The sequence below is a fragment of the Macrobrachium nipponense genome, chromosome 13 (assembly GCF_015104395.2).
Source record: "Macrobrachium nipponense isolate FS-2020 chromosome 13, ASM1510439v2, whole genome shotgun sequence".
Lineage (NCBI taxonomy): Eukaryota > Metazoa > Arthropoda > Malacostraca > Decapoda > Palaemonidae > Macrobrachium > Macrobrachium nipponense.
The window spans coordinates 52,581,852-52,607,478 of NC_087206.1; the positions used below are offsets into that span (position 1 = coordinate 52,581,852).

Genomic DNA, 25,627 nt, shown 5'->3' on the forward strand with positions numbered 1-25,627 from the left:
ACGCGTCGTATCCCGAAAATCGTCGTAAGCCGGAACGACACTTGGAAATATGCCTTAAACTAAGAAAAAGTCAGAGAACTTACCTGTGTAACATGCAAGTATTGCATGATTGTGAAGTGTGGTTATATATCAATGCCAAAAGGATGGTTCTTGAATCTATATAAACCTTTATTAATGAACTTGTGACACTATAAATGCATTCTTGAAGTACCAAGTCCTTATACCACACTAATACACTATGCAAATTCTTGAAGTATGTACGTATACTATAATCCTTAGGTTAATTTATACACTATACACTATGCACAATCTTGAAGTATGTACGTATTACTGTAAATCCTTATGGTAGTATGTAGTATGTACATCCTGGAGTACACTAAAATCCCAGTCTGCTATTCTGAAGGGTTAAAAGTATTAACAATTAGTACAAAAATAACGTAGTTATGCACTACAACAAAGTCCGAATGCTATAAATTATAGATATCAAGAGTAAAAGAGTTAATGTAGTTAAATTAATTCCTTACTTTTGTTTTATAATTCCTTACGGTTATATCAAGAGTAAAAGAGTTAAAGTGTGAAATTAATTCCTTACTTTTAGTTTAGTTGTCGTGCTATGTAACTGGACAGTTTTTATGCACATACCTACATATTGAGTTCTGGGATGAATACAAAAAATAATATGTCATAAGTCCTCTATGCCAGAGTAAGTTACATACGTAATATGCACCATAGTGTTTTAATATCACATAGAAAATGTATAAAACTTAGTTAATGTATGTTAATTAATTCCTTACTTTTAGTTTAAAGTTGTCGTGCTATGTAACCCTGGACAAAGTCTTATGTGGCCCATAGCCTACATCATTGAGGGGGATCTTGGAATGTACAAAAAATAATTTTGTCAGTAAGTACTTTATGCATATTAAGTTACATACAGTAATATGCACCATACAGTGGTTTAATATCAACTGGTATGCATGTTGTAAATGATTGGTCTACACCCTCTGTTCAGCAGGGAGTGGAGATTTTACCAACCTTGCAAAGTTACCAGTTATGTACGTACGTACGTATTCCATGAGAGAGACCTTGATCACTTATCCCATGTGAGAGATTTTGGTCTCTCTCTCTCTTTTTTTTTTTTTTTAAATAGTATAAAACTTACTTAATGTATGTTAATTACTATGGTTATAATTCCTTACTTTTAGTACTGTAGTAGTTTAAAGTTGTCGTGCTATGTATGTAACCCTGGACAAAGTTTTATAGGGTCCGGCCCCATAGCCTGCATCATTGAGGGGGTCCTGGGATTCTGGAATGTACCAAAAAAGTATCTAAGTTAAGTCATGTATGTTTAGTAAGTTACATACAGTAACCATACGTACAGTGGTTTATAACATGTAATCAAACTTGGTTGGAAATTCCTGTAAAAAAAAAAGTTATGTACGTATGTACATACTGTATGTAAAAACCTTACTGTTCATACTTTGTTACACTACTACATGTTACATTTGATACGTATACTTTCCTGAAGGGTTTTTTCCATCCAAAAATGGTGCTTCTACTTGTAGTTATCCCTTGATGACACTTGTAATGTGTAGTAACAACCTGGAGTTGTGTGAAAAATGTTGGTTCTGGAAGGAAAAAGTAACAAAATTAAGTGTACAAAATATACTACAGAAAGTCGTGAATGCAATATGTTAATTACTGTAGATATATCAAGAGTACTAAAAGAGTTAATGTATGTTAATTAATTCCTTACTTTTAGTTTAAAGTTGTCGTGCTATGTAACCCTGGATGGACAAAGTCTTATGTGGCCCCATAGCCTACATCATTGAGGGGGTTCTGGGATTCTGGAATGTACAAAAAATAATTTTGTCAGTAAGTCCTCTATGCAGAGTAAGTTACATTCAGTAGTATGCACCATACAGTGGTTTAATATCACACATAACATGTATAAAACTTAATGTATGTTAATTAATTCCTTACTTTTAGTTTAAAGTTGTCGTGCTATGTAACCCTGGACAGTCTTATGTGGCCCCATAGCCTACATCATTGAGGGGGGTTCTGGAATGTACAAAAAATAATTTTGTCTGTAAGTCCTCTATGCAGAGTAAGTTACATACAGTAATATGCACCATACAGTGGTTTAATATCACATATAACATGTAGTATAAAACTTAATTTGGAAATTCCTTACATAACTTACCAACTTTTAGTGAGTCTCAAAGCTGTTACCTAGGTTGGGGAGATGGAGGGATGGAGTGGAGCATTCATGTGTAGGAAGCCTGCAATGATAAGGATGCATTCCATACCTAACTTCAGTGTGCTTTATCACAGATAACAGGCTAGGATGATGGGCAGTCTGGAATGAAGAATTAAAATTAAAGGACGGTATGTAACCACTTAAGTGTACAAAATTTATTGTTCCATAATAAACAATTTACTGTATGCACACATTAAAAACAACTGAGAATTCCTTACCTTCAGCAAAATGAAGACATGTAGGCTATGTAGAGGTCTGGTTTATGTAAGTCACAGGTGCATGTCAGTCTAGAATGATAATGTACATATGATTAGTATTTATGTTACATACATAACATGGTTATTACATATGTAATAATAAAACATTAATAAAAAAAAAATGTCCTTACCAAATTCTAGTGGTTGGCTTGCTTACTGGGATGGGCATATGGTAGATGAGAGTGGGTGGCTGGGCTATGGAGTGGGATGGGCAGGTGCTTGGGAGTCTGGAATGATAAAAAATATAAAATGACTGCACATGTTATTACTGTTTGACATATGTAGTGTGTAATACAATATGAAAAATGAAGAATTCTTTTACCTGAAGGAGTTGGAGAGGTGATACTACTCGTATCAACTGATTTGGGCTCTGATGAGGGAACATCTAGATCTGGAAAGAATGATAGGGTACATAAATAAGGTGGATGTAACTGTAGCATATGTACACTTTTAATAAAATTTCTATTAGCAATTTATAAACATTATACAAATTTGTTAAGGATTCCTTACCTGATGAATAGGGCGAGCCATCAAAACCATGGAAAGGCTCAGGGTCATCTGGGTCGCTGTCACTATCAAAGGTGTCTGAAATGAAAAAAAAAATAATAAGGTTATGCAACATCAAACACATTGTACCACTATGTTAGTAGTGTACGTATGTATGCCATAATGTACTAGTAGGGTGTAAACAATTTCCAACATGAAAATGAGAAAAATGAAATTGCTTACCTGATTTGTAGTAGTACAGGTGGACGGCTGCTACAGAGGGTCCAGGTACAGGGTGATCTGGAACTGTCACAGGTAGTACAGGGTGATCTGGAAACTGTCACAGGTAGTACAAGGGATCTGGAACTGTCACCACTTCTGCAATAAAATTACAAATGATGAAAATTAATGAAGTTACAATTTACTCTAACATTTAGTTGTTACATTAAAAAATTAACACATTTTATATGTACACTATGTAAACACATAAATTAGTAAAACAGTTCAGAATTCCTTACCAGGACTAGGAGTGGGAGGTGGTGGTACTGGACACTTGTAAAGAAAGTGTCAAAGCCTGGACTGCATTCCCTTCGTCTGCTTCTCTCACAGTCTCCTTGTCAAACCTTACCAAGTCCATCATTCCAGTTATTTTGGGTCAAACCTGGCAACGTAGGGTTCTGCCTCAAAAGAAGCCAAGGCTCTCTCCAGATGAGTAAAACCCTCTGACAAGCCATTCACAGTTAATGACCTGGCTTTTGGCTCTGGTGCCGCCTCCTCCTCCTCAATCATTTGTTGATCAAGCTCAAGCAGGTCCTCTGCTGACAATTCCTCTCCATGGGATGCCAGCAGCTCTGTTACATCATCAGGTTCAAGATCTAGTTTCAGCCTCTTGCTTAGCCCTACGATCTTCCTCGTCACAGTCTCGACGTCTTCTGCCTGGTCAAAGCCTTCAAAACTGTGCACAAACTGTGGACACAGTTTCTTCCAGGCCCCATTTAAAGTGGTCGTCTTCACCTCGTCCCAAGCACTTGCAATGTTCTTCACTGCATCTGCAATGTTGTAGCCCTTCCAGAATTGCTTCAGTGTCAACTCTTTGTTAGCTTCTATGGCCCTCAAAGCAAAACGTATGGTCCTTCTAAGGTAGTAAGCCTTGAAATTAGCTATTACTCCCTGGTCCATTGGCTGTATCAGCAATGTGGTATTGGGTGGGAGGTACACCCCACTTACATTAGGGTGCATGTCGCTCAATTTGAAGGGGAGGGTGACCGAGGGGCATTGTCCAGGACTAAGAGGGCCTTAAAAGGCAGACCCTTCGAAGTCAAATACTGTTCCACTGCTGGCACGAAATGGTCATTGAACCAATCTTTGAAGACCATCAAGGTAACCCAAGCCTTCTTATTTGATTTCCAAATCACAGGGAGTTGACTCTTGAAAATGCCCTTGAAAGGCCTGGGATTCTCGGCCAAATACACCATCAAGGGCTTAAGTTTCAAATCGCCACTTGCATTGGCCCCAAACAGCAAAGTCAGTCGCTCCTTTCCAGCTTTATGGCCAGGTGCTGACTTCTCCTCCTTGGAAAGGTACGTTCGATTTGGCATTCTTTTCCAAAATAAACCAGTCTCATCCACATTAAAGACTTGGTCAGCCGTGTAACCACCATCCTTAATTATCTCTGCCAAACCACCTGGAAAACTTTCTGCTGCTTTGCTATCAGCACTAGCAGCTTCACCTTGCAGCTTCACACTATGCAAATTTGCACGAGCCTTAAAACGGTTAAACCAACCTCTACTCGCGGAAAATTCACCACCAGCACTGCCTTCTCCAAACTTTTTCACTACTGCCTCATGCAGCGCTCTAGCCTTCTCCTGGATCACACTTAAGCTCACTGGAACACGTCGCTGGTTCTGGTCCTCCAGCCAGATCATCAGGAGCTTCTCCATTTCAACAATGCTCTGGCTACGTTGCTTCTCGTTTATCACCGTTGACTTCATCGGTGCAGCATCCTTAACGTGCTTCAGAATACGTTCCTTGTCCTTCACAATGGTTACCACCGTCGTTCTGCTCAAGCCTAAAGCACGACCTATTTCGGTGTTAGTTTCTCCCTTCTCCGAACGCTTCACCACGTCATATTTTACCTCCATGGTGATGACCTTCCTCTTCTTGGATGAACTATCATCGGAGGAAGTACTTTGGCGTTTAGGAGCCATTGTAAATTCGAGAAAAAGGCAAGGAAAATCAGCAACGTCTTAGCACACAACCGAGTGAAATGCAGGCAGGCACGCAATTGAATTGGCATTTTTGGTATTGTTACGCTTAGCGTCCTCGACCGTTCGAGGTCGTTGTTCGGTCAATTTACCATACAGTTTAATAGCGTAAATTAATTTATGCGCCTCCGCTCAGAAACTAGTTCTGCGTATGAGGTATCGTTAAAAAGCATAACAAAATGTTGTAACTTTGGAATTTGCGTTGTAATCTAACCAGAAACTTAGTTTTTTAATTATGTACTGGAAACAAGCAATGATTTTTTTCATTATTTGCGCTTTTGGACTGTTTTAAACTGCACATCCCAAGCTAGTGTATTCATTCGCTCGGAAACTAGTTCCGCATATGCGGCGTCACTAAAAAAATTTAAAAAATACGACAAAAAAAAAAAAAAAAAAAAAAAAAAAAAAGTCGAAAATCATCATTAACCTCAAAATTTTTGTTGTAATGTAACCAAAAACATATTTTTATTATATACTGTGCTAAACTATAGCAAAGGATTTTTATCATAGCATGCGTTTTTTAAAAGCGTCGTTAACTCGGAGCGTCGGAAGCGTCAGCGTCGTAACCCAGGACGGATTTTTCCATTGAATATTTAAGAAAAAGCGTCGTAACCTTGGAATGTCATAAGCCGGAACCGTCGTAAGCTGGAACCGTCGTAACCCGGGGACCGCCTGTATGTGAATGAACGAATTCCAGAGATGTTTACAATAATGCTGCCGCAAAAAATGGTCAAGGAACGCCTTTACAGAGGCATGATGAGACAAATGCTGACCAATAGGAGAGCAGGATCTTACGGCGGTGACTAGTATCAGGAACCAATGGGGGAGTGGGAGGATGGTGGCGAGTCTACTGAGTTGGCAGCGCGCCAGTTTTGAAATTGTTCTCGGCGGGCCGGGCGAATCTCGGACTTTACCCTTTCGCAACCTGAATTATTTTCGTATACAGAAGCAAAAAAATCTTTCTTTGCTTTCGTAACCTGAATTTTTCATCCATAGGGACTTTCGTATGTAGAGGTTCCACTGTACTATATGTATGTGGTTTTCTATACACTACTGAAAATATAAAAGTTTGTATCCAAGTGTTTGAACTAAAAATCCATATGAGTAAGGTTAGATGATAATGCTATTCATGAAGAGTTTTATCTATAACATTATGCAAATAGTATTTGAGGTAGATCACAATTGTGATGTTATTACAAAGGCTAATAGTGTACTTTTGTGGACTTGAGTTTACAAATGCCACGTAGTAGCAACAGTAGTAGTTAAAAACGCTGATGGCCATGAAGTATAAAAGTAACATTTTTCAATTTAGCCACATTGTTACAGTTTGAAAGTAAAGCATGTAATTCAGTTGAAGTAGGAAAATGCATGGAATTCATCAAATACATTAACATCATAGTACAGTGCAGTAGTTGCTTGCTTCATGTATCTAATAGAAAGTTGCCAGATAGTACTTTGATATGTTGTTTTTTAAAAGATTCTAGAGGTTACTGCAAAACTTATATGAGTGAACTTACTGAAGGTCTTTTTTTTCTGGATACCCTAAAGTTTTAACAATCATCTTGTCAGTGATGCAACCATTAAATGTAATGCTGGTGCAGTTATTTTCATTCAGCTGTTTCTGTTTGGTTTAATTTGGTCTTTTTAATCAATAATTTGTCCACATTAGTTTTACTCATTTCGTCCCATTATACAAAATTTTCTTCTTTTTTTCAAAATTGGGTCTTCATTTTAACGAAATATTGCTATTCAGTTATTGGTGAATGGAGTGATGGAGAAGTATGTCAGAATGATCAGGGAGATGTATAGAAATGTAAAGACCAGTGTCTGATCTACAGTTGGAAGAACAGAAAATTTCCAAGTTGGAGTTGGGCTACATCAGGGATCCGCTCTGAGCCCACTTCAGGGAGGAGCCACCATGGTGTCTGCTCTATGCAGATGACATAGTCTTGGTAGCTGAGAACAGGGAAGAACTGGAGGGGAAGCTTGAAAGATGGAGATATGCATTGGAGAGTAGAGGTTTAAGGATAAGCAGGAAAAAGACAATATATGACAACAGAATTGGATGGCGACCAGCAAACAACAATCAAATTAGCTGAAGGAAGCATCAAAAGGGTCCATAAATTCAAGTACCTTGGCTCAGTGATTGACAATGAGTGGAACATTGAAGAGGAAATTAACAACCGGATTCAGTGTGGTTGGAACAACTGGAGGAAGGTGTCTGGTGTCAGTTGTAATAGGAAAGTCCCTATAAGATTAAAGGGCAGTGTGTGCAAGGCAGTGATCAGACCAGCAATAACCTATGGATTGGAAGCAGCAGCGCTAAAGAAAACAGAGAGCAGAAAGTTGGACGTAACCGAGATGAGGATGCTTAGATGGATTAGTGGAGTAACCAAAAAGGATAGGGTTAGAAATGAACATATTAGGGGTACAGTAAGGGTCACTGGAGCATCAAAGAAAATGCAAGAGGCAAGGTTAAGATGGTATGGCCACCTGATGAGAAGAGAAGAGCAACACATGGCAAGAGAAGTGATGGACGTGGAGGTGGATGGAACACGAAGGAGAGGAAGACCTAAGACCAGGTGGAGAGATTGCATTAGAGATGATTTGAGAGAGAAGGGAGTACGGGAGGAAATGATGACACAGGACAGAGGTAGATGAAAGTCTCCATAACAAGAATGTATGATCTTTGTGAATAATGGAATATGACCTTGATTGTGAGTTGAAAGGGGGTTATATTCAAGTTCATCATTGGATCTTTATTCTTCTTACTGTTACCAGTACTTTATAAATTTTTTCTTAAATACTTTTAAAAGGCTGTCACTAAAAAGTACAGGCAGTCTCCGGGTATCGGCTGGGGTTCCGTTCTCGGCGGGGTGATAAGCGAAAACCACCATTAACCTAAACTTGGTGACTTATGGCAATTTTCGGTTAATTGCACCTCTGTTAGCTATGTTATGTTGCCTTAATTCTATTATTGGCACTTATGGCACTGATAACCGAATCTTGCCCCATTATGGCGCTGATAACCAAAAACCTGCCCCATTATGGCGCCGATAACCAAAAACTTGGCCCATTATGGTGCCATAAATCGCTGACTTTAGCGCCATAAAACCGGATCACTGTTAACCGAGTCTGCCGATAACCAGGTACTGCCTACCAGTAATGTGTGATTGGCAACAGTTCTGGTCTAATTGCGTTGGTAATTTTCCATAAGGATTTTTATATTTTTACTCAACATAAGCATACAATTCTATAAAAATATTTTCCCCCTAAACAATGATGACAATAGAATGTAAGCATATATGTCCATACCAAGTAACTTCCAATTTTTATTTTTTTTTTAGCTTGATGACTGGATTTATGATGAGGGATTTGACGAAGAAGCATTGGTATACAAGGATAAATTGGCTTCACTGAAGCTTTTGTTTGAACCAATAAAGGAGCGAGTACAAGAACACCATGACCGGCCAGAAGCCATCCAGGTAAATGGAAGAGATACTTCTTTTTTCTGTTTTTTGCAGTTTGATTTTGCTCGTTTGATGATACTGAAAGGAAGCATGAACTCAATTTTATTGAAGAACCAGCTACATATAGGTGGGTATATAGTTGTTACCAAAATTTGTGAATACATATAGATGATTAAAGATAACAAGTGATAGGAAGGCCTTTGAAGTCTACAGTGATCATCAATAACAGAGTATTCAAGGATTTTAGATACTTTTGAAACTGATTGTCTATAATCCATAACTGCTATACTGCAGCTTTGCAAAGAGAGGGAAACTGTAGATAATTTGACTTTCTCCTTTGCTGGTTTTCAGGAAAGTTATTGTTAAATTACGTAAGAATATTTAGGTTTTATAAATAAAAGTGGCACTTGATATCGTGCTTTTCTTTGGGTATCAAGTACTACTATTTGGACATTGCTGCCATAAGATATACCAGTAACTTTTGCACATATGGACATAAAAGGAGCCCATAAAAATGCTAAAATATAGAAAAAAAGTACTGTATTTCAGAGACTGCTGTCTTTCTCCTCATGTAGGAAAGAATGAGAAAAGTTACAGAAAAGGTGGCATTTATACCAAGAGATCCATCCACAAGTAGTCTGTTTTTAGGTCACCCCCGCTGATAATTCTTCCTTAATCCTTTTAAGCATTGGTTGAAGGAAGATTTTATCTATGACATCTGAATCCCAGGCACCCTTTGAGATGTTCATTACCTGTCTTTTGTTTAATCAAGACCGACTCTATCATTTGGCTTTTGCATTGACGTTTGCTGTTATAAATTATACATGACATTACAGTTTATTCTGTGGTTATGGTTATTTATATGGTTAAAAATAGCCGAGCTCTTTTGTCCATACTTAACTGACCATTTATGTTGTATTAATCTGTGGGAAGTGAATTTCCTGTAAAACTGATGTAAGATTGGTCAGAGTCCATGCATACTCTTGAGTCTCTGTGGATTGTCTTTTGCTGAACGTTAATCAAGGATTTGGCTAAGGTGTTCGAGTAGGTAAAGGCAAAATGGTTAGGATTTCCGAGAGTCTGGGTCACCGTCTTAATCCTGTCCAGTTGTAGCATTTTTATTTTATTGTTGCTGTGGATGAGACATGTAGATGATATTCTAAAATTTTGGGATAATAAATGGGGCAATTTCAATTAATTGCTTTCAAAGATAAACACATTAGTGCCCAGCATCAAATTTAAAGTTGAATGGGAAACAGACAACAAAATCTTTTTCTTGATGTAATAATTAGAGACATGACAGAATACATGTATCATATACAGAAAACCAATGTTCTCACTTTCATACATTCACTACTTTAGCTATCATGACATTTCTAGCAAGATAGGCGCAGCTAGCAATCTATGCTTAAGAGCCTTACGAATTTGTTCTCCAGATTTCATGGAAAAGGAATTGAGCTAATTCATAGGCAGCTTTTGTCCATTGTAACCGAACGTTTTTACCAGTCATATGGACATATGTATATATAGTCATAAACGTGACTGATTTTGCCAAAAATAAGTTAAGAAATGGATGAGGATTCCCATAAGGTGTTTTGTTCATTATCTTGGAATACAACAGCAAAAAATTTGTTGAGAAGGTTTGTAAAAGCCATAACCTTTAAGAGTCAATAACAGAAATAATGCCATAAAAAAACAATTCAAGTATGTTGTAATTGAAGGAAATATACGACCCATTGTGCATTTTTTTTTCATATTTGCACCCTAAAATATCTTACATATAATGAAATAACCCTGTGTGATGAACTGCCCAGCTTTCATAAAACTGTTTTGGTGGAAACAACCAGGAATGTGGATGCATTTTTGTTTCATTTTTTGTATATTGTAGTTATTTAACCATTTTTTTTTTACTTAATATTACAGTACTTTATATTTATTCATTTTTATACATACTATTTTATTGTTCTGTTTCATACCAGTGTTGGTGTATTTTATTTTTACTCGCTTTTTATTTTAACTACTACTATCCATTTTTTTTATACTATGGAGGAATTTGGGAGTTCCATTTGAGAACGTCCTTGAGGAGAAGGAGGAGGATGAGAGAGCGAGAGAGAGAGAGAAGAGAGAGAAGAGCGAGGGGGGGGGGCCATAATTGGTGGATGGATGGTTAACGATTGAATTGGCTGTTGGTGAGTTCTGGGTTGTCTGCTGGTGCGGTTGGAGTTAGTTGTTAAGATCCAAGTTCTGAGGAGGGAGTCTGTAATGAGAAATCGTGCAGGACAGACGTTTGGGCAGTAGTCTTGGCAGTATTATTGGTCAGTTGTGTTGTGTTTTCAGGGAGTTATTCGAGTTATTTGTGCTGTGTGTTTGAAGGTTGTTGTGCATGTGTGTTGGGAGGTTGTTGAGCTTGTGTTTCTGTTGAGTTGTGAGTTGTTGTAGTTGAGGGTTGTTGTTGTTTTTGGGGAACTGTTGTGGTTTCTTGGTGTTGTTGTGAGTGGTTGGGTGTGGGGTTGTTGGTTTGGTGTTGTGGAGTGGGGTTCTTGGTGAGCTGTTGTGGTTTCTTGGTGGTGGTGTTGTTGTGGCTGTACTCCTTGGTTCGAGTTGTGGTTGTAGTCCTTGTTTGTTTGTTGAGTTGTGGGGTTTAGGTCCTTGGTTGCTTGTCGTGTTGTTGTTGTGTTGTGTGGTTGTGGTTCTTGGTTGTTGTTGTGTTGTTGTTGAGTTTTGTGTGGTTGTAGTTGTTATTGCTAAAATAATTGCAACAATTTCTATTTAACACTACTAGCGTCGGGAATTGAATAAAACAATTCGTAAAGTCAGACAAACACAGTGCCAGATTGCTCACGCCTTGCATTTCTTTAATAACATTGTACTCTGTAGAGCATAGCTTACAAGTCTAGTGCATGAAGTGTTGGTGTGCACTTTTATTATTGTACCGTGGACCCTTTGCATACCTGGAAAAGATTTCAGAGGAAAGACTAGCCAGCCACTGCAGAAGTAACTCAAAATCTTAACAGACTGATGTCTTGATCCTAGTACAGTCTAGGACAGATGTTTCAAGTCTGTCACTCTAGTTAATACCTCCATGCTTGATGACATAAGGGCATGGCTCATAGATCTTCTTTGCTTCCTTGCCATATCTTCTCATAGAAAACACCAGTTTAATCCAAGCATGTTGACAGTGAATGATCTAGTTTATCCTTATCCTCTCATTAGTTTGCCAGTATTCTCCCACTACTTTTGTAGTCCAGTGTTCTTGCTCTCTTCTTGTTCCTTTTGTCAATTGACATCAAAAGTGGATTCCCTATCCTCTCTATTCCTTGAAGTGCCAAGTCTGGAAGTTTCCAGACTTGGTGAAATCACACTACAGATGTAAAAGTAAGGTATGAAGCTACTTATGTGAAAGGGTAGCTTTGTACCTTCCTTTGTACCATATAAACTATATTGCTTATAAACAACAAACATTAGAATTTATAGTCCTGAATGGATGTAAAACCATAAGTTTTCTAGAATTCTTTTCCCTGTTTTGTGGCGTAACATATGTAAATTATGTACTTATAAACAACACACAAATACAATAGGTGCTTTAATGTACATATATCCAGTACACTAACATACTGTACAGAAGTATGTAAAACTTTGTATCTTTTTTTCTCCTGTGTTGTCGCTTAGAAGTAATCAATACTAAATAACAAAAAAGCTCTCTCCATCTCTCTTACTTGTGAGCAAACTGAAATTGCTTGAAATTTTGGGAGGAAGGTTTACAAGTTCTCCCCCTCCTCCAACCCCACAATTTTATTGAGATAATGAAGTGGAGAACTGGTAATAAGTGATGTTGAGGTGTAACAGGATCTTCAAGAGGTGGCTTTTCAATGACAACAAGATTTTAAATGAAAAAATGAAATCCACTAGAAATATAGTTGCTTGAATTGAAATCAGTAGTGAACATTTATGAGAAAGCTTGTGGAAAATAATTCTAATGCAGAGAGAACCCAATACCTGTATGCTTAACAAAGAATGCTCCTCTCCCTGCTAACTCCCAGTACATCTGCTAACTCCCAGTACATCAAAAGATATAATAGATCTGAAAAAAATGTCTTAAATCATCCTTCAGCTTAACCCTCTTACGCCAAAGGGGTATAATAAAAATTGTCTCCCGTATGCCGGGGGGGTCTCAGAGTGAGCACGGGACCGGAAAAAATATTTTTTTCAAAAAAATCACAGCGCGTTTAGTTTTCAAGATTAAGAGTTCATTTTTGGCTCCTTTTTTTGTCATTGCCTGAAGTTTAGTATGCAACCATCAGAAATGAAAAAAAATATCTATCATATATAAATAATGCAATATATGATAGCGCAAAAACAAAATTTCATATATAATTGTATTCAAATCGCGCTGTGAGCAAAACGATTAAAGCTAACGAGTTAATTTTTTTTTTTCGTTGTATTGTACACTAAATTGCGATCATTTTGGTATATAACACATTGTAAGACGATCAAAGCAACACAGAGAAAATATTATCACAAAATGATGCATGAATTCGTAACACACAGACGTAAAATTTTTTTTTTTCTTCAAAAATTCACCATAAATCTAAATATTGTTCTAGAGACTTCCAATTTGTTTCAAAATGAAGACAAATGATTGAATATTACTATACTGTAAGAGTTTTAGCTTATAATTGCAGTTTTCTACCATTTCGGATGAGTTAAAGTTGATCGAATGTCAAAATTTTTATATATTTTTTTTATATGCAAATATTTCAAAAATGAGAAAAGCTACAACCTTCAAATATTTTTTGTTGTATTTTATATGAAATTGCAGTCGTATTCATATATAAAACTCTATGAAACGCTTGATATGAAAGGGAGCAAATATTACGAGAATGCGACATACGCATTTCGGAGATTTGCGGCGGAGAATCGGCACGCGGAGGGAAGGAAAAAGTTTTTTCAAAAATTCACCATAAATCTAAATATTGTGCTAGAGACTTCGAATTTGTTTCAAAATGAAGATAAATGACTGAATATTACCAGACTGTAAGAGTTTTTGCTTACAATTGCGTTTTTCGACCATTTCGGTTGAGTCAAATTTGACCGAACATAGTTTTTTTTCTATATCGTAATTTATATGCAATTATTTTGAAAATGAGAAAAGCTACAAGCTTCAGATATTTTTTGTTGTATTCTACATAAAATTGCGCACATTTTCATATATAAAACTATGAAATGCCCAATATGAAAGGGAGCAAATATTAGGAGAATGCGACGTACGCATTTCGGAGATTTGCGGCGGAGAATCGGCGCGTGGAGGGAAGGAAAAAGTTTTTTTCAGCAATTCACCATAAATCTAAATATTGTGCTAGAGACTTCGAATTTGTTTCAAAATGAAGATAAATGACTGAATATTACTAGACTGTAAGAGTTTTTGCTTACAATTGGGTTTTTTGACCATTTCGGTTGAGTCAAAGTTGACCGAACGTAGTTTTTTTTTTCTATTTATCGTGATTTATATGCAATTATTTCAAAAATGAGAAAAGCTACAACCTTCAAATATTTTTTGTTGTATTCTACATGAAATTGCACACATTTTCATATATAAAAAACTATAAAATGCCTAATATGAAACGGAGCCAATATTACGAGAATGCGACGTATGCATTTCAGAGATTTGCGGCGGAGAATCGGCGCGCGGAGGGAAGGAAAAAGTTTATCAAAAATTCACCATAAATCTAAATATTGTGCTAGAGACTTCGAATTTATTTCAAAATGAAGATAAATGATTGAATATTACTACCTGTTTTATGTGCCCTTAACCCAAAAATCCAATATTATGTATATAGATTACCCATACCCAATATATATATATATATATATATATAGATTATAAATATATATATATTATATTTAATATATAATATATAATATTATATATATACTATCTATTACTTCAATTTTTTTTATTCTGGTACGAATACGTAAATAAAAGGAATGCAGGTGAAACTTTTCTTTTTGCATAAAATGAAATAACATATCATGCATAAATAGATACGGATATATAAAAACTTGTAATATAAAAATAAATATAAAATAAATGCAGAATACTCACTCGTAATCCTGACTCTTCGTACTATTCTTGTTTTCTCCCTCCTCCATTGAAGAGTCTTGCATTTTTTTCCTCTCGACATGACGAGGTACAGGTGGAGGAGGGAGACGCGCGCCCTTACTGCTGATGGGACACGCAGTTCCGTGCGCCCTCCACTGTCAGTGGTACTTATGGTCACACTCCCCGAACCTGCAAAGAGCTGTTTTGGAGGTGCGACAGAAGAACCGGGTGTGTCTCCTTCTGCCATTCATATGGCACACCCGGCACCGTTTCTGCCTGTGCCCTTCTAGGAGCTCCAGTGTGTGATCCCCTGGCTGCAGCTGACACACAGGGTCCACTATCTGACGAGAAGTGATGCGGGCGGGGCCGGCAGCAAGGGCGGCGGCAGCAGCAGGACGACCGAAGTTGGCCCTCCCAAGTTCTGCCCTTTCCTCTAGGGGCAGATCTGCAGCTCGGGACAGGGGGCCAGTCATGGAAGGCCACTCATTGGGATTAAAGTGGATGAGGGCATTCCCGGCTGCCTCGAGGAACTGTAAGTGGGTCAACCTCCGGAGACCGTGACTGTAGTACCCACAGTACAGTATGTAGGCATTTTGGAGGGCCAACTGAAGAAAGTATTTGAGGAGCTTCTGGATCCACCTCCTGGTTTTCCTGGCGAAGGGATAGTACTGGATGAGTTGATCAAAGAGATCAACTCTTCCCATGTGCTTATTGTAGCGCCCAATGACGGTAGGCCGCTCGGCACGAAACTCCTCCTACACAACTCGGCCCTGTCAACGTGTCTTCTTCCGCTGTACGACCTCCTCTTGGAAGGGTTCATGACTCGTCGTAATCATGGGGACGAGTCGGACCCCCTTCCAACAGATTACGAAGACAGCTCCCTTCCGCCGCCACTCTGTCTCTCCTCTTGCCAGATGTTGCGGATGGCTAGCGAACCTCTTGAGGACATTCGGGGCCCCACGCACCAACCGAAGGGTACCACTGACGTGAATACCTGCTTCATACAGTTCCTGGGCCAGGGATACTGAGTTATAATGATTATCCATAAACAGGTGGTATCCCTGGTTACGGAAACAATCCACAAACCTGAAAACATTGTCACGCATCATGGAGAAGACCCCGGAATACACTTAAGAAGTCAACGACGTATCCAGTGTTGGACTCGATAATAAAAAAAAATTTCACTCCATATTTCTTCGGCTTCTTAGGGTTATACACTTTAATGCTTAGACGTCCTTTGTAAGGCATCATCCCCTCATCCAAAGAAAGGTTCTTTCCAGGAACCACGAGAATTTTGCACTATTCACGAATGTATTCCAACACTGGGCGAACTAAGATGAGGCGATCGGAGTTATTCCGGGATATGGCCCTTCGGTTGAAGGCGTTGAAATACCTGTTCAACGCCAAGAAAGTATCACGGGGCATAACGCCGGGCACATTGGGCGTACTTAAAAAAAAATTCCGCCTCCAATGTTGCCTGACGTCGGCAGCAGGCATCAATCCAAAATAAATGTGGAGCCCCACAAAGTGCGCCATGTCGGTGAGGTTGCAGCCCCGCCAGCGATACGACAATGCCGTGCAAAGTTAACCATGGCAGTACCGAGCGTAGTCCGCCGTCTCTGTTACCAGGTACTCCAGCAATTAGGAACAGCTGAATGAACCCCAGAGCAGTGAGAGGAACAGGTATGGTGAGCCCAGGTGTTGCCGTGAATGGGTGGATGTTAGGTGGGATGGGGTCCTCCATCCACCCCTCATCGCTCTCGGACGACCGACCACCTTGGCTGGCGCGACGCTCCGACCTTCTACGTACGGGCGCGGGCACGATTTCGCGCACAAAACCCCCCTCCCCCCACTGGCACATCTCCCTCACTTAAGCCCTCGCTTTCTGTATCGTCATCGGCGACAAAACTAGACCCTATATCCTCATCCTCCCCCTCCTCAGATTCCCCCTCATAAGCACTAAAACCACTAAATTCGAGCTCACTTTCGGGATGTGAGCCTTGAACGGACATTGGGGGCAAATATTCATCATTACTGACATCGGGAGTGATGTCCTCATCACTAAATGACCAACCGCCATCATAATGAAGACTTGCGACATACTCCCGATTGAGCTCCGATAAGTACGCATCAATGTCCCTTGGTTGGAGACCTCCCAAATGCCTACGAATGCCCTTAAGGACACCCTGATGCCTCCTAGGGGTTACTAAAGGCACACGAGACACACATTGTGATCCTAGAGCACTTTCATCCACACGTGGCTGCACAGAACGGCGTTGAGGCACGAGGTCATCTTGGGTGCTGGGTCCCTCGCCAGCATCCAAGTCCAAAATATGTCTCACACAATCCCTTCCGACTGGTAAAACGCGCCTTTCGCGTTCCATACGTCATTGAGACATCTCTATGAATGTCCTGTACCACCACAAATATTCAAACTCGCACAAGTTCGGCAAAACACGATTGCGGCAAAAGATCGCTCTCGGACGACGCGTCACTGATGCTGGCTGATGCGAGAAGGAGGGATTTCGGGCATGCGCACTTGGGTCACGCTTCTAAACAAAACAACACCTTGATCCGTGAACTCCCAGCATCCCCCAAGACGCGTGATTCAAAAGTTTTCAGCTGGTAGGCCTATAAGTATTTTTCCGCGAATTTTAAAAAAACTTTTTTGTGTCGACGTACGATACGTCCAATTGGCACCCGACAGACAATTTATCTCGACGTATAATACGTCCAATCGGCGTAAGAGGGTTAATATAGAAAAAAAAACAGAAGTCTAACAGGCTCAACTCAACTGATTTGAAAAGGATAAACAACATGATAATTGCACTGCCATAACACAAGGCTAGAAAATGAGAAAAATCCAACGTTAGCTCTCCATATTAAGTTCAGACCAGATAAAGAAACGAGTGTTGAGCTAACAGTTCAAAATTTCTAGTCTTCATTATTAATGGTGCGGTAGATTGCAAATCCCATATTCTCCAGGTAGAAGAGGTGCAGTGGTTATGGTCACAAATGTTGAGGTGTAGAACAGTGTGAGGTTTGTGAAAGTATTCAGCAGCATAAGTTTGTGAGATTGTTCACCAATGTAGATTAGTTTTAGATGGTTCTGCTGCCATATGTGCTACTTATACTGCCTGTAAATGAGTATTTCAATCCTTTTCCAAAAGGAACCTTCAGTTCAGGAAACTTCTGCTAATTGACACATTTTGTTATTTTGAGTAACTATTCAGTTTTAATTAGAATTAGATCGAGATAAAATATACTGTATATTCATCAGAATAAAAAAGCAAAACCCAGTGCAAGTATTCATTAATAAGGAAGTAATAGTGTATGTTAACCAAGAAGAATGTGTAAAAATGCATTTGAAGTTCACTAAACAAGGAAAAAGAAAGAAGGAAGCATTTTCCAACCTATGGAGGTAAGTAAAACCACCAGATGGTGACAAAAAATTTAATTTTTTATGCTTATACAATTCCAAAAGTATATACTGAAAAAAATTAATAAATCATTCATTTTTAAACTATCCCACAGAGACGATCAATTATTGAAATAGCTGGGAATTTACTAAAGGAGAAAGAAAAATATTGAGAAAACAGTTTAAATCTATACAGAAGCATCAACTATGAGTTTCATGGGTTTAATCTCACTCCTAATGGCTGCAGCACATTTCTTCGTGTTTTAAATTCCTATCACTGCCTTCCTCATCTGATTTTATGGCCTCAGGAGTAATTTGTGGATATTCATCTTTGAGAAGTTGAAAATGACTATTTACAATCCCTTGTGGGGCCTCTTTTTAAAGACAATCATAAATTTTACCAATTTATACATGCTTTTTCTAATAAATAAATTTATTTTATTTTCTAAAATCGTAATTACAGCTCATACAATATCAAAACAGATAAGAACTAAAATCAGTAACAAATCCGAGTATATTTGTTGTAAAATATTTACATACACAAATTTACTGAGATCAAAGATGCAGTGACCATTTTAGTTTATACATGTCTTTTCTAATATTTCTTTGCTCTTTTCTTTGGAAAATTACAATTACAACTGACATACTATCATAAAATATAAGAACTAAAACAAGCTGCAACCCCTGCTTATATTTATGAGCAAGTATATGATTAGATGTCATGAGAGAGACAAGAGTCACCTGCTTCTTGATTTTAGCCGCTCTAAAAGTTGCCATTAGTGAATTTATAGGCTATACAGTGTTCCCCCGATATTTGCGTTCTCCGGACTCGCGGACTCGCACATTCGCGGATTTTTCTTTGGAATCTATCTAGAAATTATTCGCGGACGGACTCGCCCATTCGCGGAATTTTCCGACGAAAATAATCACTAATTAGTGTATTTTGATGTTTATTTTCATGACTAAATACATTTTTATGATACAAAAATGATTTACAAATTTTCAAATATTAATTTTGATTAATACTGTATTAGTAAGTTTAATAAGTTGAAATGATATCACATAATAAAAATAATAATTCTCTCTCTCTCTCTCTCTACTACAAAGATATATGTTTTTTTGTATGATGAATAAATGATTTATTATTTTCAAATATTAATATTAATTTATACAGCAATAATATCAATTCATTAAAGAAAATACCATAGTGAAATAGTAAGATTTTAGCTTATAAATTTAAAAAATTATGGAAGAACGAAGGAAATCCCAGTCAGATTCTTTCTCTAACTCAAGGTACTAAAACTCAGATATACGTATCAAGTTAAGTGACCGGAGGGGGAAGGAGCTGATTTGTGGCTGCCATCACGTGGGCATGAAATTTCACCCCCCCCCCCCCCTCTCTCTCTCTCTCTCTCTCTCTCTCTCTTCTCTCTCTCTCTCTCTCTCTCTCTCTTTTTACTGAGATGAGAGATTTTTATGGTACATATATGCGTAATATGCTTATTAATCAAATAAATAATAATAATAACTGTAATTACAAAAATCATATGTGAAAGTATTTTACAAATACTACGATAATCTCTCTCTCTCTCTCTCTCTCTCTCTCTCTCTCTCTTAAAGCGATGTATGAATATAAATTCATTAAAGAAAATACTAAAGTGAATTAGCAAGATTTTAGTTTATAAATAAAAAGAATTACGTAAGAAGAATGAAAGAAAATGCTCATTACCCCGCATCTCTCTCTCAGAATTCCAGTAGCAAGCCGAATTGGCTGGGGTCCAACAACTGTGCTGCCATATCTTACGATAATGTACTCTCTCTACTCTCTTTTTACTGAGATGAGAGAATTTCTATGGTACATGTGTATGTTTATTAATATTTTTGCATAATAATAATAATAGTAATATAACTATATTCAAAATTCATATGTGATAGTATTTTAAAGAAGTACAATAATCTATCCACTTCACTCTTTTAAATAAGGACAACCCTCTCTCTCTCTCTCTCTCTCCTCTCTCTCGTCTCTCTCTCTCTCTCTCTCTCTCTCTTCTCTCTCTCTCTCTCTCTCTGCTATTGGCTGTTTATATATTTCCAATGGTAAAATGTTTAAGATTACTTTAAAATGATATTAATAATACCAATTCAATGGTATATTTGATGTAGGATAATACTTTAAATAGACATTTGGTATTTGTGACTTCACATTTCCATTGTTCCACTGTAAAAAGAAAATGGATGTCTCAAATAGTAACAGTATGAAAGAAAACGTGCATGACTGAATACTTATGGGGGGACTGAATTATTTTCACATACGTAACTAAGTCATTCAGTACGTACATAGTATGTATTTATGTATAAACATAAAATGTAAGATTTACTTTAAAATAGTATTAATAATATTTCAAAGATTAATATGAACCATAATAGGATATTTTATGTATATTTGATGAAGGATGGTCTTTAAGGGATACTTTGGTATTTGCATGTTTAGGATAGGGGTTTCTGAGCATTTTTAGAGGGGGTTCCAAACATTCGTGGATTTTAACTATTCGCGGGGGGGTCTGGTACACATCCCCCGCGAATATGGGGGGACCACTGTAGAAGTAATGGAAAATCATTCCTTCCTGATTTCTTCAAATCGATGGCGTGGTTGGTTTGGAGTTTGCTTCTCACCTCGGTGGTCGCGGGTTCGATTCCTGGCCATTCCATTGAGGAGTGAGAGATGTGTATTTCTGGTGATAAAAGTTCACTCTCGACGTGGTTCGGAAGTCACGTAAAGCCGTTGGTCCCGTTGCTGAATAACCACTGGTTCTATGCAACGTAAAAACACCATACAAACAAAGAAACAAACAAACAAACCATGAGCGGATCCATCCACCCCCCAAAATCTGTTATTGCTACTCATATGAGGGGATCCTTCCATTAAGGGTTAAGAATTTCTTCCATATCCTTTTTCAGTTTAGACTCAAAGTTTATCCTTTACAGCAGTGTGTTTCAGAATAAAATCAGTTACTGAGGAGTCATCAAGAGTAATCATTTCCGATACTTCATTTGTCTTGTCTGGCAAATATTCTGAATTCTTTAATGAAGTATCTACATTTACCACATGGAGAATATTTGTAATTCAAATGAATAGGATCATCCAATGAGACAGCAGTTACTGGCATACTGTAACCAGACTTTGTAGCAAGAATGAACGTAATAGCTGATATATTATCGCTGTCAACCTTCAGATTTGTGTCAGCAAGGATATACCTCTATTTACAAATCTGGAAACAACTTTGCAAATATTTGAAAGAACAAAATTTGATTTTGTTTTTAGAAGGTATACTGCCTTAATATGTCACCACTACTCATCTGGTTTTCAACTATATCTGTAATGAGTTCCTTAGTCAAGTATATACCCTGTAATGTTAAAAATAATCCCATTTTTTCTGATATTAACCCTTAAATGCCGAAGCGGTATTTTAAAAATCGTCTCCCGTATGCAGACGGCATTTGTGTGTGAGCGCTGAAGCGGAAAATTTTTTTTTTCAAAAAATCACAGCACACTTAAGTGTTCAAGATTAAGAGTTCATTTTTGGCTTTTTTTTGTCATTGCCTGACGTTTAGTATGCAACCTCCAGAAATGAAAAAAAAATATCAGTATCATATATAAATATTGGGATATATGACACTGCAAAAAATAAATTTCATATACATATAATTGTATACAAATCGTGCTGTGAGCAAAACGGTTAAAGCTAACGAGTTAATTTTTTTTCTTCGTTGTATTGCACACTAAATGGCGATCATTTTGGTATATAACACATTGTAAAACGATTAAGGCAACACAGGGAAAATATTATCACAAAATGATGCATGAATTCGTAACATGCGGACGTAAAAAAAAGATGTTTTCAAAAATTCACCATAAATCAAAATATTGTGCTAGACACTTCCCGTTTGTTGCAAAATGAAGGTAATTGATTGAATATTACTAGACTGTAAGTGTTGTAGCTTACAATTGCAGTTTTCGACCATTTCAATTGAGTTAAAATTGACCGAAGGACGAATTTTTTCTATTTATCGTTATTTATATGAAAATATTTCAAAACTGATAAAAGCAACAACCATAGGTTGTTTTTAGTTGAATTCTACATGAAATTGCGCATATTTTCATATATTAAACTTTATGTAGCAGCTAATTTAAAATGGTGCAAACATTACGACAATCTGATGAAAAAAATTTCTGATTTTTTCGGAAGAGTTACCGCGCGGACGTAAGGAAAAACTTTATTTCATAAATTCACCATGAATCGAAATATTGTGCTAGAGACTTCCAATTTGTTGCAAAATAAAGTTAAGTAATTGAATATTACTAGAATGTAATAGTTTTAGCTTACAATTGCGTTTTTCGACCATTTCAGTCGAGTCAAAGTTGACCGAAGGTTGAAATTTTGGCACATCATGATTTATATGAAAACATTTCAAAAATGATAAAAGCTACAACCATGGGTTGTTTATTGTTGTATTCTACATGAAATTGCACACATTTTCATATATAAAACTTTATGTAACGGCTAATTTAAAATGGTGCAAACATTACGACAATCGGACGAAAAATTTTACCGTGCGGACGTAAGGAAAACATTTTTTTTTTGCATAAATTCACCATAAATCGAAATATTGTGCTAGAGACTTCCAATTTGTTGCAAAATAAAGGTAAATGGTTGAATATTACTAGACTGTAAGAGTTTTAGCTTACAATTGCGTTTTTTTACCATTTCGGTCGAGTCAAAGTTGACCGAAGGTTGAAATTTTGGCAATTGTTATTTATATAAAAATATTTCAAAACTGATAAAAGCTACAACCATGGGTTGTTTTTTGTTGTATTCTACATGAAATTGCGCACATTTCCATATATAAAACTATGTGACGGCTAATTTAAAATGGTGCAAACATTATGACAATCGTACGAAAAAATTTATGATTTTTTCGGAAGAGTTACCGCACACGGAAGGAAAAAGTTTTTTTCATTAAATTCACCATAAATCGAAATATTGTGCTAGAGACTTCCAATTTTGTGCAAAATAAAGGTAAATGATTGAATATTGCTACAGTATAAGAGTTTTAGCTTACAATTGCGTTTTTCGACCATTTCTGTAGAGTCAAAGTTGACCAAAGTTTGAAATTTTCGCACATCGTTATTTATATGAAAATATTTCAAAACTGATAAAAGCTACAACTATGAGTTTTCTTTGTTGTATTCTACAGGAAATTGCACACATTTTCATATATAATACTCCATGTAACGGCTAATATAAAATGGTGCAAAAATGATATCAAAACAATGCCTTGATCCGTGAGCTCCCAGCATCCCCCAAGGCGCGTGATTGAAAAGTTTTCGCCTAGTAGGCTTATAACTATTTTTCTGCGAATTTTTAAGAAAACTTTTTTTTATATCGACGTACCATACGTCCAATTGGCGTTAAAGGGTTAAATTTTGCCAAGCAAATTTGGCATCATTTAAATTAAGTTGAGCTCCTGATCTAACTACTCAATGGGAGACAAAATTGTGTGTGCTGAAAATTGAAGGTTTACAGCCCCTCTACTTAAATTAGTTCAAAGTCAGAGTAAGCTGTGTTATGACTTAGTTTAACCCTTTAACGCCGATTCGATGTATTAAACGTCGACGAAAATTGTCTGTCGGGTGCCGAACCGACGTACGAAACGTCGACGAAAATTTTTTTTTTTTCAGAATTCACGGAAAAATAGTTATAGGCCTACTAGGCGAAAACTTTTCAATCATGCGCCTTGGGGGATGCTGGGAGTTCACGAATCAAGCTTTTGTTTTGTTTACAATCATTAGCCAGGCGCGCAAGCGCTAATTTCTTTCTTCTTGCACTAAAATGCATCAGCGACACATCTCAGAAATTATTTCGTCACTGACTTAATTTTTGCTCCATTTTATATTAGCCGTTACATAGAGTTTTATATATGAAAATGTGAGCAATTTCATGTAGAATACAACAAAAAAACAACTCAAGGTTGTAGCTTTTATCAGTTTTGAAATATTTTCATATCAATAACGAAAGTGCCAAAATTTCAACCTTCGGTCAACTTTGACTCGACCGAAATGGTCGAAAAACGCAATTGTAAGTTAAAACACTTATATTCTAGTAATATTCAATCATTTACCTTCATTTTACAAAAAAATGGAAGTCTCTAGCACAATATTTTGATTTATGGTGAATTTATGGAAAAAAAATTTCCTTACGTCCGTGCGGTAACTCTTCCAAAAAAATAATTAATTTTTTCGTCTGATTGTCGTAATGTTTGCACAGTTTTATATTAGCCATTAAATAAAGTTTTATATATGAAAATGTTTGCGATTTCATATAGAATACAATAAAAAACAACCCATGGTTGTAGCTTTTATCAGTTTTGAAATATTTACATATAAATAACGATAAGTGCCAAAATATCAACCTTTGGTCAACTTTGACTAAACCAAAATGGTCGAAAAACGCAATTGTAAGCTTAAACTCTTACATTCTAGTAATATTCAATCATTTACATTTATTTTGCAACATTTTAGTAGTCTCCAGCACAATATTTTGATTTATGGTGAATTTATGAAAAAAAAAAAAATTTCCTTACGTCCACGCAGTAACTCTTCCGAAAAAAATCTGAAATTTTTTTGTTCGATTGTCGTAATGTTTGCACCATTTTAAATTAGCTGTTACATACTGTTTTATATATGAAAATATGCAAAATTTCATGTAGAATACAACAAAAAACAACCCATGGTTGTAGCTATTATCAGTTTTGAAATATTTTCAAATAAATAACGATGAGTGCCAAAATTTCAACCTTCGGTCAACTTTGACTCGACCGAGATGGTCAAAAAACGCAATTGTAAGCTAAAAGCTATTAAATTATAGTAATATTCAATCATTTACCTTTATTTTGCAACAAATTGGAAGTCTAGAGCACAATATTTTGATTTATGATGAATTTATATATAAAAGAAAAAAATTTCCTTACGTCCGCGCGTTAACTCTTCCGATAAAATCAGAAATTTTTTCGTCCGATTGTCGTATTGTTTGCACCATTTTAAATAAGCCGTTACATAAAGTTTTATATATTAAAATGTGTGCAATTTCATGTATAATACAACTAAAAACAACCCATGGTTGTAGCTTTTATCAGTTTTGAAATATTTTCATGTAAATAACGATAAATAGAAAAAAATTCGACCTTCGGTCAACTTTACTCGACCGACATGGTCGAAAACTGCAATTGTAAGCTACAACACTTAGAGTCTAGTAATATTCAATCAATTACCTTCATTTTGCAACAAACGGGAAGTCTCTAGCACAATATTCTGATT

General features: G+C 36.9%; 1 protein-coding gene and 1 long non-coding RNA gene across 2 annotated transcripts in view; one reads left to right on the forward strand and one right to left on the reverse strand.

The window, feature by feature from the left end:
• The window catches only part of LOC135225788 (hypoxia up-regulated protein 1-like), a gene marked incomplete in the record, with an annotated part of 558,991 nt that overhangs the window by 369,157 nt on the left and 164,207 nt on the right, over positions 1-25,627 (forward strand). Inside the window, 1 exon segment of the mRNA XM_064265268.1 lies at positions 8,612-8,749. Within this exon segment, the coding sequence (XP_064121338.1) occupies positions 8,612-8,749 (138 nt within the window).
• On the reverse strand, positions 2,646-3,098 carry LOC135225789 (uncharacterized). The gene is made up of 3 exons (XR_010317088.1): positions 3,025-3,098; positions 2,837-2,905; positions 2,646-2,741 (listed from the first exon to the last, which is right to left on the reverse strand). It is a non-coding gene; the product is annotated as an uncharacterized LOC135225789 (long non-coding RNA).